This window comes from Panthera onca, chromosome D4 (genome assembly GCF_046562875.1).
Source record: "Panthera onca isolate mPanOnc1 chromosome D4, mPanOnc1 haplotype 2, whole genome shotgun sequence".
In the NCBI taxonomy this organism is placed as follows: Eukaryota; Metazoa; Chordata; class Mammalia; order Carnivora; family Felidae; genus Panthera; species Panthera onca.
In genome coordinates, this window is record NC_138351.1 from 2,316,778 (window position 1) to 2,329,396 (window position 12,619).

General features: G+C 56.9%; 1 protein-coding gene across 1 annotated transcript in view; it reads left to right on the top strand.

The window, feature by feature from the left end:
- Nucleotides 1–12,619, top strand: part of PHF2 (PHD finger protein 2) — a 75,672-nt gene that overhangs the window by 24,135 nt on the left and 38,918 nt on the right. The window contains exon 2 of the mRNA XM_078436107.2: nucleotides 12,217–12,302. Coding sequence (XP_078292233.1) covers nucleotides 12,217–12,302 — 86 coding nt within the window. The remainder of the gene's footprint in view (nucleotides 1–12,216; nucleotides 12,303–12,619) is intronic.

Here is a 12,619-nt window from a genome sequence, read left to right on the forward strand (position 1 = left end):
CTGTTGCAGTGGTTTTGATTGTTAGCATTTCCTCTTGTTTCCTTCTTTGATTTTCCATCTTTCTGTTTACACTGCCCATCTGTTCTCACATGCTGTCCACCTTTTCCGCGAAAGCCCTCGCGTATTAATCCTGGTCATTGTAGATTCCTGATCTGATCGTTCTGAGATCTCTGCTATACCTGGGTTCTTATGCTTTCTCTGTGTCTTCAGACTTTATTTTTATCTTCTAGGCGTTGTAATTTTGTTGCAAAAAACGATTTTAAAGACAAGAAAACTGTCCCCCTTATATGCCACCGTCTTAGAGGTGCTCCCTCGTAAACTTTGTACATGTTTGCCTCTCTCCTGAGTGAGTTGGTGTGCTTTTCCCCCGTATCACAGCATAAGTGTGTCCCCGTCAGTACCACATTTGGGTGCGTAATGGTCTGCTAGGTGGGTCCTGACCTAACAGTTCCCCTGTTGTTGGATACTTTGGTCTGTGAGGTTTTGGTCTCTGCTGTTCCCAGGAGGCTGCTGGGCAGGTTTTCTTGCTATAGCTTGTGGACAGGGCTGCTGAGGGAGGCCGAGAGGGGCAGTGCCCAGGCCAGCTTCCTCCCCTGCCTGCCCCAGCCATCCTGATGCTACTGAGGCCCGGATTGGAGCCCAACTAATGGTGTTCTGTGGCTGCATACCAGCCAAGCGGATGTCCCAGAGAGGCCCCAGCCTGGCATCTGCTAGGACACATGTGATCCCCAGGCCACTGGACTGCCTCTTGGTCAGGGTGTGTGCAGACCCTGTGTTGGCTGGGGAGGAGGCCTGGCACCCCAGATGTCACCACTGAGGCCCTACCGTGAAGGGAAGGCTTGAAGGCCTCAGAGACTGGAGGGATCTCTCACCACCAGGCTGCGGAGGGAGGCTCAGGTGGGCGGGGCATGCTGCTCAGGTGACTCCCAAGGGGAAGTGGTGTAGAGGTTGCAAACTGCCCGCTAGCCCCAGCACGACTGTTGGGCTCATGATGTTGGTCCATGCCGGTTTTCAAAAGCAGTTCCATTAACTGTGATATATGAAACTCAGGAGATTTCGCCTAAAGATGTGCATTTGCAGATTTTCTTGAGAAACCAGGGGATCTGACAGTGGTCAGTGCACATCTGCAGAGTGCCCGATGGGCCTATGCTGCCCTCTGCTGTCATACCCTCTTCTCTGCTCCTGGCTGGGCTGAGTGGGGACCGCGCCTCTGTTCCCACACCTGTCCGCTCCCTCCCTGTGGGCTGCGTGCTGTGTCCCATGCACAGATGGTCAGGGCCTGTTTGGCAGGTTGTCCTAGATGACCCCCAGGTCCCTGCTGTGCAGAAACATGGTTCGTCTCTGGGGGCCTGTGATCACAGGGGCTTCTGAGGCCTCCCTCCTCCCTTGGGGCCCCAGAATAGCACCAACCATGATTTGTAGAAGGTGTGAGCATGGGCTGGGTGGGCCCCCTGTCCACACTGGGCCTCAGTGTCTCCGTCTCACAGATGAGTGGCCTGGACAGGATGGAGTTTTGCTAAGTGTCCTTTCACTTCTCGTTCCATGGGAGCCTTAGCTTCTCACCCACTGGAAACCACTCTCAGAAAGATCTGGCCACTTACCACGAGCACAGATCAGCACTCGCACTTGACCTGCACGCTATACAGGTTTATTTTTGAGAGTCAGAAGAGTATTTTTTAAAGACCGCACATATAAAAGTTTAAAAGGCTCTGCTTTGAATCAAATCAGCTTATTGTGATTATAGTTGTTCTTTAAATTTTTTGAAGGAGGACAGTAATATGCACACACAGGAAAATATCCAACAATCAAAAACTTGTCTCCAGTGGTGAGTCTGTCCCTTCCCTGCTGACCACCAGTCCTAAAGAGATGGCCACTGGGGTCAGGTTTCTGAGTCTTCCCAGAACATTCTGGTCACAGAGGGGCATATTTATGCATTTCTAACAGTACCCAACCAAAAAAAAAAAAATGGGTGTGCACCATATACACTGCAACTTATGCTCTTTGTTGAACAGTATGTCCTAGAGACTGTTCCGGGTCAGCACGGGAAGGGTCAGTGCATCCTGGAGACCGTTCCGGGTCAGCACGGGAAGGGCCAGTGCATCCTGGAGACCGTTCCGGGTCAGCACGGGAAGGGTCAGTGCATCCTGGAGACCGTTCTAGGTCAGCACGGAAGGGCCAGTGCATCCTGGAGACCGTTCTGGGTCAGCACAGGAAGGGCCAGTGCATCCTGGAGACCGTTCTAGGTCAGCACGGAAGGGCCAGTGCATCCTGGAGACCGTTCTGGGTCAGCACGGGAAGGGCCAGTGCATCCTGGAGACCGTTCCGGGTCAGCACGGGAAGGGCCAGTGCATCCTGGAGACCGTTCCGGGTCAGCACGGGAAGGGCCAGTGCATCCTGGAGACCGTCTGGGTCAGCAAGGGTAGAGTTTGTACTTCTTGGCATTCCATATATTTACCTAAGCTTTTCATGGATGGACCCCTGGTTGCTGCTGCTGTAAATGTCCAGGTCACTCCTGCACCTGTGTACCTGGGCATTTCTGGAGCAGGACCACAGACAAGGGTATGTGTACCTTCTGTCAGCTGCTCCCACCCCAGAGGCTGTGCCGCTGTGTTTCTGCTGAGGACACATGAGGATGCTTGTGTGTGTGTCACGCCACCACGTCCCCTGCAGCCCCTCAGGCTGTGCAGCAGATGGGTGGGAAGCTTCTCACAGTTGGGTTGCATATCTCACTACGGTGCTGTTGCATTTCTTCCCATGTTTAAAGGCCACTTGTGTTTTTTTCTGGAAGTATTTACTTAAAGTCATGATTTAAATCACTGGTCAGGCATAGTTTTGTGTCTTCCCACCTCTTCCCATGTGGTCCCGGCAGGCTCAGGCCTCTCCGGGCCTCAGTTCCCCTTGCACACGGTGCTGAGGCTCTCAGGGTGGAATCAGCAAACTCGATGGACAGTCGCTGCTCACCGTGTGTGACACCGTGTGAACAGGGCCCTGCTCACCGTGTGTGGCCTGGGGGCTGTCATGTCCCTTCTCACGCTGTGGTCCATCCCTTCACATGGAGAGGGTCCTGTGGCACCTGGGCCAGTGGCTGACTGCTAAGGGACTTAGCTGCTGTTGGCACAGTTAGGGTCTCAGGGACTGTGTTGAATATGGCACAGGGCAAATGACCATCTCAAAGCTGAGTGATGACCAAGTTGTGTCCCCATGGCTGCTCCATGTGGAAGTTAATGACCAGTTTCTGGGCATCTCTGGAGACCCACAATGGGTCAGCAGGCAGGAATGGGGGGAGCAGAGCAGTCCTGAAAGGGGGCGGCTTGACATGGGGTGAGGTTGCCACGAGGGAGAGGGCAGGAGGAGGGAAGGGAGTCACTGTGGCCGGTGATGGGCGTTCAGGACACCCCCACCATGCCTTCTGGTACTCCCTGGCTGCTCACACCTGCACGCAAGCGTCTGCTGGCCTGGCCCTCCCCCAGCAGGCCCTCCAGGGGACACCCAGCAGCGCTCAGCCGTTCCGAGGTGAGTGTCCCAGCCTCTCTGCGGGGCGCACAGCTGAGGAGGCCTCTGTGCGGCCCCAGGACCTGGGAAAGATGGGAGGAGCTGAGCTAGGGAGGGGCGCTGGGAAGCCCTTCCGACCTTCAGAATAAAGCAGGACCTTGCTGCTTCTCACAAAGGGAATGCGTGCTCATTTTCCGAGAGTGTGAAGAGAAAACAAGTGCCGTCACCTGGTGTGAGGCGTGGGGAGCCCTCCTGGGTGCAGCTGTGCACCAGGCTATAGTTTTAGTGCCTGCAGCTCTTAAATGTCTAAACCCAAACACGTGTATGACCTGAGTTTGAACGGCTGCGTAACATTTCCGCTGTGAGAGCACAGCGTGCCCGGGTGTCCGACCTCCTGGTGGCGGGTTTGCTGCTCCTGATTTCTGCTATTTTAAGTAATCATGGACGACCCACTTCGCGCGTCAATCTTGTGTGCATTTCTTTTTGCCTTAGAACAGGTGTGTAGGTGTGGAGTCCTGGTCTGGAGAGTAGCAACCTTTAGGAAGCTCGTGGCCGTAGCTCAGGAGGCGCCCTCCCACGTGGGTCCTGCCACGGCAGGTGCACACCCAGCACCTGCAGCCCCGCCCGTGTCGTGACAGCTCGACATTGCCACTGCTGAGCTCCCGGGAGCCGCATGAGGGCAGGCTGTGCCCACCCCTCCCCGCTGCAGTTGAAAGGGGCCACTTCTGGGGCGCCTGGGTGGCTCAGTCAGTTGAGTGGCTGACTTCGGCTCAGGTCACGATCTCGCGGTCCGTGAGTTCGAGCCCCGCGTCGGGCTCTGGGCTGATGGCTCAGAGCCTGGAGCCTGCTTCCGATTCTGTGTCTCCCTCTCTCTCTGCCCCTCCCCCGTTCATGCTCTGTCTCTCTCTGTCTCAAAAATAAATAAATGTTAAAAAAAAAAATTAAAAAAAAAAAAAAAAAGAAAGGGGCCACTTCTTTTTTTCCCCCCAGGCTCCTCCTGTAATTTAAACAGTAAATGTCAAGACAGGGCTACAGAAGTTGTGGCTTACGTTAAATCAACACTCTTGACAGCAATAATAGGAAAAGCCATGATGCAATTTAATTGTGGGTTCAGGACATAATTCATAAACCCTAGCAGTGTGGTGTGGGGTGTCCAGGCTGGGCGGGAGCTCTGTGTGCAGGGTCCTAACCCTGGGGTTCCACAAAGTCTGCAGGCTGGAGGGCAGAATGGGTGGGCGGGGGGTCCCTTGGGATGGTCTTGGAAAAGCCCCTTCCTCCCTGGGCCCCTTGTTGCCATGAGGGCCTCATAGCCAGAGCAGCTCCAAGGGGCACATGTGGGTTTTGCAGGAGGAGCCGAGAGCCCAGGCCTCCCCGGGGAGGACAGCTGCTGTATGGAGTGTCTATCGTCCCCTCCGCCCCTCAGGGCCTCCTCTTGGCCTTCTTCTTCGCTGTTTTGTCCCCCGCGCCCCCCACCTGCTGTCTTTCTACTTACTGGGCTCTTGGCACCACATCAGCTTGAACCTGTTTGGGGCAGACTCTGTGCCAGATGTGGGGTCACTGGTGGCTCAGGTAAACCAGCCTCCAGCCTCACGGGTCACACGCCTTGGGAATGCGCCTTCTGCCTTCTGCCCTCAGTGGGTGTCACCGCTGGCTTCCAAGCCAGTGGTCGAAGGAGCTCTGACAGGAGCACAGGCACACATACGTGTACACACACACACACACACACACACACACACACACACACACACATGCAGGTACACTCTTGGGCATACAGCACACACACACACACACACACACACACCCCACCTATATGTACATGCACACCCGCAGATGCATGTACACACACCTACATGCATGTATACATGCAGACAACATATACATATTCGCCCACGCATGTACACATGCACGCACACCCACCCGCGCATGTACACATGCATGCACACACCACACGTGCATGTACACACATGCATTCATGCACACACATGCATGTACACACTCAGGCACACGTAGACACTCACCCACACATGCATGTGCACACCCACACGTGCATGTACACACACATGCATGCACACTTACCCACATGTGCACACACACATGCATGTACACACTCAGGCACATATGTACACACCCACACATGCATATACACACACATGCATGTACACACTCAGGCATGCAACACACATGCATACACACCCCCACATGTACACACACACCCTCATATATATACATGTACACACACCCACACAGAGCACACATGTAGCCCCACATATACACACACACCATACATGTACACACACTAACATACATGTATCTGCCCATGCGTGCACACAGCCCACACATGTACACACATGCATGCACCCATGCCTGTACACACTAACATGCATGTACACACCATGCTCACATGCATGTGCACACATGTATACACTCACACACAAGTACACAGCACCACACACATGTAACACCAGGCACATGTACACACACACACAGTCACACACACAGACATAATTTTGTTCTGGGTTCTCCACCAGAAGGAGCTGTGCACACCTTGTGCTCCAATGTGTTCTCTACTTCAGGACACACTGGATTCTTTCCTCCTCAGCATGTAAAGATGTACTTTGTTCTTCTGAAGATGGTCCGGTGGCATCCTGGTCACACAGAGCACCGAGCACATGGCGACGGGTTTGTTTCCTTGACTCTCAGTGTTTGTGTGGCCACACGCCCAGAGTGGCCAGCCCCAGCTCCGACCTGTGGCCCGTGGCCCGTGGCTCTTGCTGTGTGGGGCCTCGGTCCGTGTCCTGGATGTGCATTGAGCATCTCACCCCAATGAGGGCCGCTGGCTGGGCCTGTGGCCTCCGCTCCTCTAGGCTCCGGGCCTGGGTCCGTGCTCCGTGCTGCCTGTCTTCTCACTCTGCTGTCACAGCACTGCCGCCCTGCGCCCCAGGGGCCTGCAAGTTGTGAAGATGCTCACTCCTGGAGCCTGTGTCCTGGGGTCCCAGGAGGGAGGGCAGGGTCAGCAGGGCCTAAGGCCATGTCTCAGGTATATGCTCCTGAACCCACGCTCCTGCCTGCTGCCCACCACCTGGGTGCCTGGCCTCCCACCAGGGCCGCTGGGGCTAGGTCACCTGGGTGGCCCCTGAGGCCCCTGTCCACCTGGGGATGCTGCTCACACAACAGACAGATGATGCCGCCCTGTGGCTGCCCTGTCCCTGCCGCTGAGGCTGTTTTTGTTCTGTTATAGAACCGATGTCCTAGGGTCTTATCCTGTGAACCCATGACACCCCTCCGGCCCCTGGTTTGCTGTCTCTGTCCCCTCCTGTCAACTACCCTGCTCGCCTCCTCCCTGTGTCCCCCTGTCCTCCCCTCCCACTTCTCCCTCCTCCCCTCCCCCTCCCTTCTTTTTCTCCCCCCCCCCCTCCTCCTTACCTCCCCTCCTCCTTCTCCTCTCTCTCCCCTCCCCTTCCTTTCCCTCCCCCCTCCTCCTTCCTCCCTCCCTCCTCTTCTCTCCCTCCCCTCCTTCTCCTTCCTCCCCTTACCCTCCCTGTCCCTTCCCTTCTTCTCCCTCCTCTCCCCCTCCCCTCCCCCCTTCCCTCCCTTCCCAACTCCTCTCTCCCTTCTCCCCTCCTCCCTCCCTTCCCTTCTTCTCCCTCCCCTCCTTTCCTTCCCCATCCTCCTTCCCCCTTTCCCCTCCCCCTTCCCCTCCCCTTCCCTCCCCTCCCACTCCCCCTTCCCCTCCCCTCCCCCTGCCACCCCCTTCTCCCTCCCTTCTCTCCTCCTCCCTCCCCTCCCTCCCTTCCCCATTGTCCTTCCCCCTTTCCCCTCCTCTCCCCCTCCCCCCTCCCCCCTCTCTATCCCTCTGTGCCCTCTTCCCTGCTCCCCCAGGCACCACAGCTGCTCTCACTTGGTTCACAGCTCCCAGCCTCAGAGACCTTCCGAGGTCACAGTCTCCGCAGGGCCAGTGTCCCGTGGGACTGCCTTGTACAGATGCCATGTGAGCGCAATGTGGGGACGGGACACAGCAGACCGGCTCTCAGCTTACCCACATCCCTTGTCCCGAATCCGTCCCTGGACCTCAGCCGGTAACTTTGAACCCCTGCTTGGGGCTGGAGCCTGGGGAGGCTCTAGTGCCCGCTTCTCATGCCCACCTTTGGTGGAGAAGCCGGAGTCAGGTGTCTCCTCACCCCTCCTTGGCACACCAGGCCCTCCTGAGCCTCTGTCCGCTGCAGCTCTGTAGAGCACCCACATGGGCAGGGCCAGGCGAGGCCTCAGGCGTCCCCTTCAGACGTGCAGCAGGATGGAGGGGCGGCGGGCAAGCCGAGCCCCCACATCCGCCCAGCGAAGCCCTTGGGCGCCCAACTCTTGTCCTGACCCAATAGCCGTCTCCACAGGGTGGTGATCTCCGAATCAGGGGGCCCTTACAGGGTGGGGGTGGGGGGTGCTACAGAGGACGTGGTGTGGAGCCCACCTTCAGGTGTGTGCATGTTGGGGGTTTTCTTCCCGCCGACCTCTCCTCTCCGACCACCTGCCGGCTGAATCTCCTTGGGCAGGTTAATGAGGCGGTTGCTTCTGTTTTGTCTTTGAAATGAGGATTGCTCACCTAAGGAGATTTGAAGGCACACACCCGGGGCCTGGGCCCTAGGGAGTCTCCTCCAGACTCCACATCTTCGCTGCTGGCTTTAGGGTGGGGAAAATGCTTGTGGCTTGTCCACAGCTGTTGTTCTTTTAGATTTTGGGGTGATTTCCCCAGTAATTTCTCAGGAGGTACTGGGGAAGCCCTAACTTTGGGGTAATAAAGTAGGCGAGCTGTTTCAGGAGAACTGCTGCTGGGCAGTTCACACTGACTGTGGGGTCCTAGGACCCTGAAACACCGGAGTTAGGAGGTGTGGCCGCGCGCGCACACGGCCAGGGGGCTGGCTCTGGGACCTTGGTTTCCACACTCAGGTGGCCCTAGTCAGGGTTACAGGCACAGGTGTCAGGGCCTGGGTGGTGGCACATGCCAGTCGTGGGGGAGTTGCTGGCATCACCCATTAGGGGAGAGGCCTTGGCTGTGGCCGCAGCACCTGCCCTGGGTCCAGGCCCTGGGTGGCCCTCCCAGGTGAGGGGCAGCCCCGAGGTGTCTTGGGCAGAACAAGGGACCCACACCCCCACCCCCCACTCTCCCTTTTGGTCTGGCCTCCCTGTGCAGGGCAGCAGGTGGCCAGCCCATCTGGGCTCAGGTTGACTAGCACCCCTAAGTAGTGGTGTGGTAAAGAAGGAGCCCCCAGGGCTGGAAAGGGATGTTGGCACGCACATTTGTGACCCCTGGGCCTCATCTCCCCCTCCTGTCATGTGGTTCATGCCATGGCCCTTCCAGGGCATGATGGGGCTTCTGGACACGTGGGACCAGCAGGTGGTGATTGGGTTGGGGGAGGTTAAGGCATGTTGATGTCAGCCCCCATTCCCTCTGCTCTCTTAGAGCTAGGGTGGAGCCCCCTTCCACCGTGCACCTGACCCCTGACCAATGGAAGAGCCCCCGTCTGTGTGGCTGAGTTTGATCTGACCTCAGACATCCTATGTGCATGGTGGGCTCCTTGTGTGTCCCTAGAGTCTTGTGGCCAGGCAGGAGTACGTGATGGGACCTAGGTACCCGTGGCCATCCTGGACATCTGTCTGTTCCAGGAGCTGCCAGTGTGACAGGCAGCCTGGAGCAGTGTGGACTCAGGGCAGGGACTCCAGGTGTGGACACGCGGTGTGGATGTGGGGTTTGGCCATGAGGTGTGGCTCTGGGTGTGGATAAAGGATGTACAGTCAGGGCATAGACCTGGGGTGTGGACTCCGGGTGTGGATGCAGGGTGTAGAATTGGCAAGTAGACATAAGGTGTGGACATGGGGTGTGGACACAAGGTGTGGACGTGGGATGTGCACATGGGTGTGGGTTTGGGGTCCGGTTTCTAGACCCAATGGGACCTGAATGTCTGCAGGGCTCTGCCTCTTGCTCAAGCGCGCAGCTGCTGGAGGGTGCGGGTGATGGGGGCTCACCGCGTGCCCAGCTGTGCCGTTGCTCAGCCCCTGCTGGCCTCACACCAGTGTGGTCTCTGATCGACGGACGAGCACACTGAGGCCAGCTGACCCAGGGTTCGGGGTGCAGAGCTCCCCCTCCCGGGGGAGGGGGCTGAGTGAGCTGCCAGGCTGCCAAGGTGGGTCTGAGGCACGGGAGGGAGCTGGCTGCCGATAGGGGGTGGGGACAGCGTGGGAGATGTGCCGTCGCTCGCTGGGGCACTGGTGGGCAGGGTGGGCTGTGGAGACAGACCAGGGGTGATCTGGCTGTTTGCTGTCCCCAGGGTGCCCCCCGCCTGCAGTGTTTCCAGATCAGAGTGTCTGGTCTGATGCATCTGCCGGGTGGCTGACCTGGTAATGTGGGTCTCGCTCCCCCCTCTCCTGGTGGTTAGTGGGCCGCAGACGTGTTCTTCCACTGGGGAAATGCGCCTCCTGCATGGTTCCTGGCGGGCAGGTAGGGACACTGCGTATTTGCTGCAGGTGTTTTCTGTAGTTGGGACTTCAAACTTTGCCGTGGGCCTGGAGCTCTCTCTCAGCTCGGCAGTGTCCTCTCCGATTTGCTTTGTGTTTGTTTGTTTGTTTGTTTGTTTAGAAAGCGAGCAGACAAACGCACCCTCATAGCCTCTCTGGACGGCTTTGTCTTTTACACCTGACTCTTTAGGCCGCGGGGACTTCAGCTCGATTTGTGTTCTGAGGTGAAGAGTAGACTCCATGTGTTCAAAATCATTTGCCAGGGCCTTTCTGGGCTCAGGCTCTGCTCCCGGGATGGTGGCCCGTGGCAGCTGTGGCAGGCAGTGTCTAGGGCCCTGGGGCCGCAGTGGCTGCAGAGGGTCTCGTGCGCAGAGCGCCCCCTGGGCCAGGGGGCAGGGGCCACAGTGAGGGGGCGCTTGGGGTCTGGGCAGCAGCCTTACCTGGAGCACCCGGGCTCCTCCTCGTGATGGGGCGAGTGATGGTCATCGCCGCCGCGGGATCGCACGCGTCCAGTACAGTCCTCGGTGCTGCCCGGTACAGAGGGAGCGCTCAGCCAGCCTTAGTGATGGCTGGGTGACGGTGGTGGCCAATGACATGGACACAGGCAGGTCCGTTGTCTTTTTCATTGACATAGAATTCACATAACGTGAAACTTAACCATTTTAAAGTGAACGCTTTAGTGGCATTTAGTACCTTCCCCGTGTCGTGCAGACATTGCCTCCACCCAGTTCCAAAATATTTGACCCCAAAAACGGACCCCGTGTCCGCTGAACCGTCACTGCCCATTCCCCACCCCCAGCCTCTGGCTCCGCTGGTCGGTCCTCTACCTCCTCCGAGCACTGCATACGGATGGAGTCGTCCCACAAGTGACCTTCTGTGTCTGGCTTCTTTCACTCAGCTTGAGTTTCTGGGGTTCACCCATGCTGCAGCAGGTGCCAGCACCCCTTCCTTTTTAGGGCTGAGTACTGCTCCGTTATGTGGACGTGCCATATGTATCATCGATTCATCAGCTGATGGACATTTTGGTCGTTGCGATCCATACTGCTGTGAACATTGGTGTTGGAGTCCCCATTCCCAGGTCTTTGGGGCACAGACTCAGGAGTGGGATTGCTGGGGTCTCTCGTAATTCTGTGTGTGAGCTTTTGGGGGACCGTCAAACCCTTTCCATAGATGCTGTGCCATCTTTATATTCTCGCCAGCGATGGAAGAGGGTTCTCATTTTACCACATCCCCACCAGCACTTGCTGTTTTCCCAGTGTTTTATTCTTGTGAAAGTTGTAGCCATTCTCATGGGTGTGGGTGGCATCTCATGGTTTTGATGCACATTCCGGTGACTTTAGATGACTAAGGATGATGAGCGTCTTTCCTGAGCTTGTGGGCCGTTTGCATCTCACCTTTGGAGAAATGCCTGTTCAGGCCCTTTGCCCGTTTAATAGTTGATTTGTGGCTCCTTTTGTTGCTGAGCTGTAAAGCTCGTTGTGCCTTTTGGACGCTAGTGCTTTGCAAATACTTTCTCCCATTCTTCATGTTACCTTTTTACTTTCTTTGTAGTGACCTTTAATGCACAAGAGTTCTACATTTTGATGATACCCAGTTTATTTTTTGTTTTGTTGCTTGTGTTTTTGGTGTCCTATTTAGGAATCCATGACCAAATCCATGGTCATGAGGGTGTACCATGTCCTCTTCTTAGAGCTTTACAGTGCTAGGCCTTGTATTTAGGTTGTTGATCCATGTTTAGTCAATTTTTTATATGGTGTGAGGTAGGGATTCAACTTCATTCTTTTGATACTCAGTTGTCCCAGCGCTGCAGTACCACCCCCTGGGACAGGAGCCCCCCATGGGGTCAGGAGGGGCCTAACCCATAGCCCCGAGCTGCCCCCGGTGAAGTGGTGGGGGCAGCCCACCTCTGAGACACCCTTGGCCTCTCTGGTTCTAGGTGACAGGATAGCGGTGGCCTCATGAAGGCAGGCCTGCTGGACGGCCTGGTCCCTCTGTGTGTGCTGGTCATGCGTAGCAAGATCGTCCTTGCCCCTGCCTCCTTCCTCCTCCTCTTCCCCTGTCCTGTCCTTGTGGGCCACGGTCCTCACACATGGTCTGCTCCGTTTGCACTCACACCACTGCGGGCCCCTCCTGTGGGCTGAGTAGGAGTTGCCTAAAGTTCTGCTGGGCGAGTACTTGAGGCATTGAATGCTGGCCACATCTGTGTTTCCTCTGTTTCAGCTGTGTGGGAGTGGAAGAGGAGGAGGCCCCGGACATCGACATATACCACTGCCCCAACTGCGAGAAAACCCACGGGAAGTCTACCCGTAAGTAGGGGCTGTGCTGCTGACCCTCAGTTTGCAGTCGCCCTGGCCTGGCTTTCTGGGTGAACGCCCTGGGTAGTTGCACACTGGTGCCTGGGACTACTGCCGGCCCTGCTCACTGCCCCTATGGACCTGTCACTGCCCCTCCCGACCTGCTCCTGCCCCTGTGGACCTGTCACTGACCTCCTGATCGGCTCCTGCCCATGGGTGCAACTGAAGCCACCCAGGTTGTACTCTCAGAGAGGCCAGGCCCATCTGAGATGGGAACACCATGCAAGGTCTGGGAGTGCCTGTGTTGGGGATCTGCTGTCTCTTCTCCA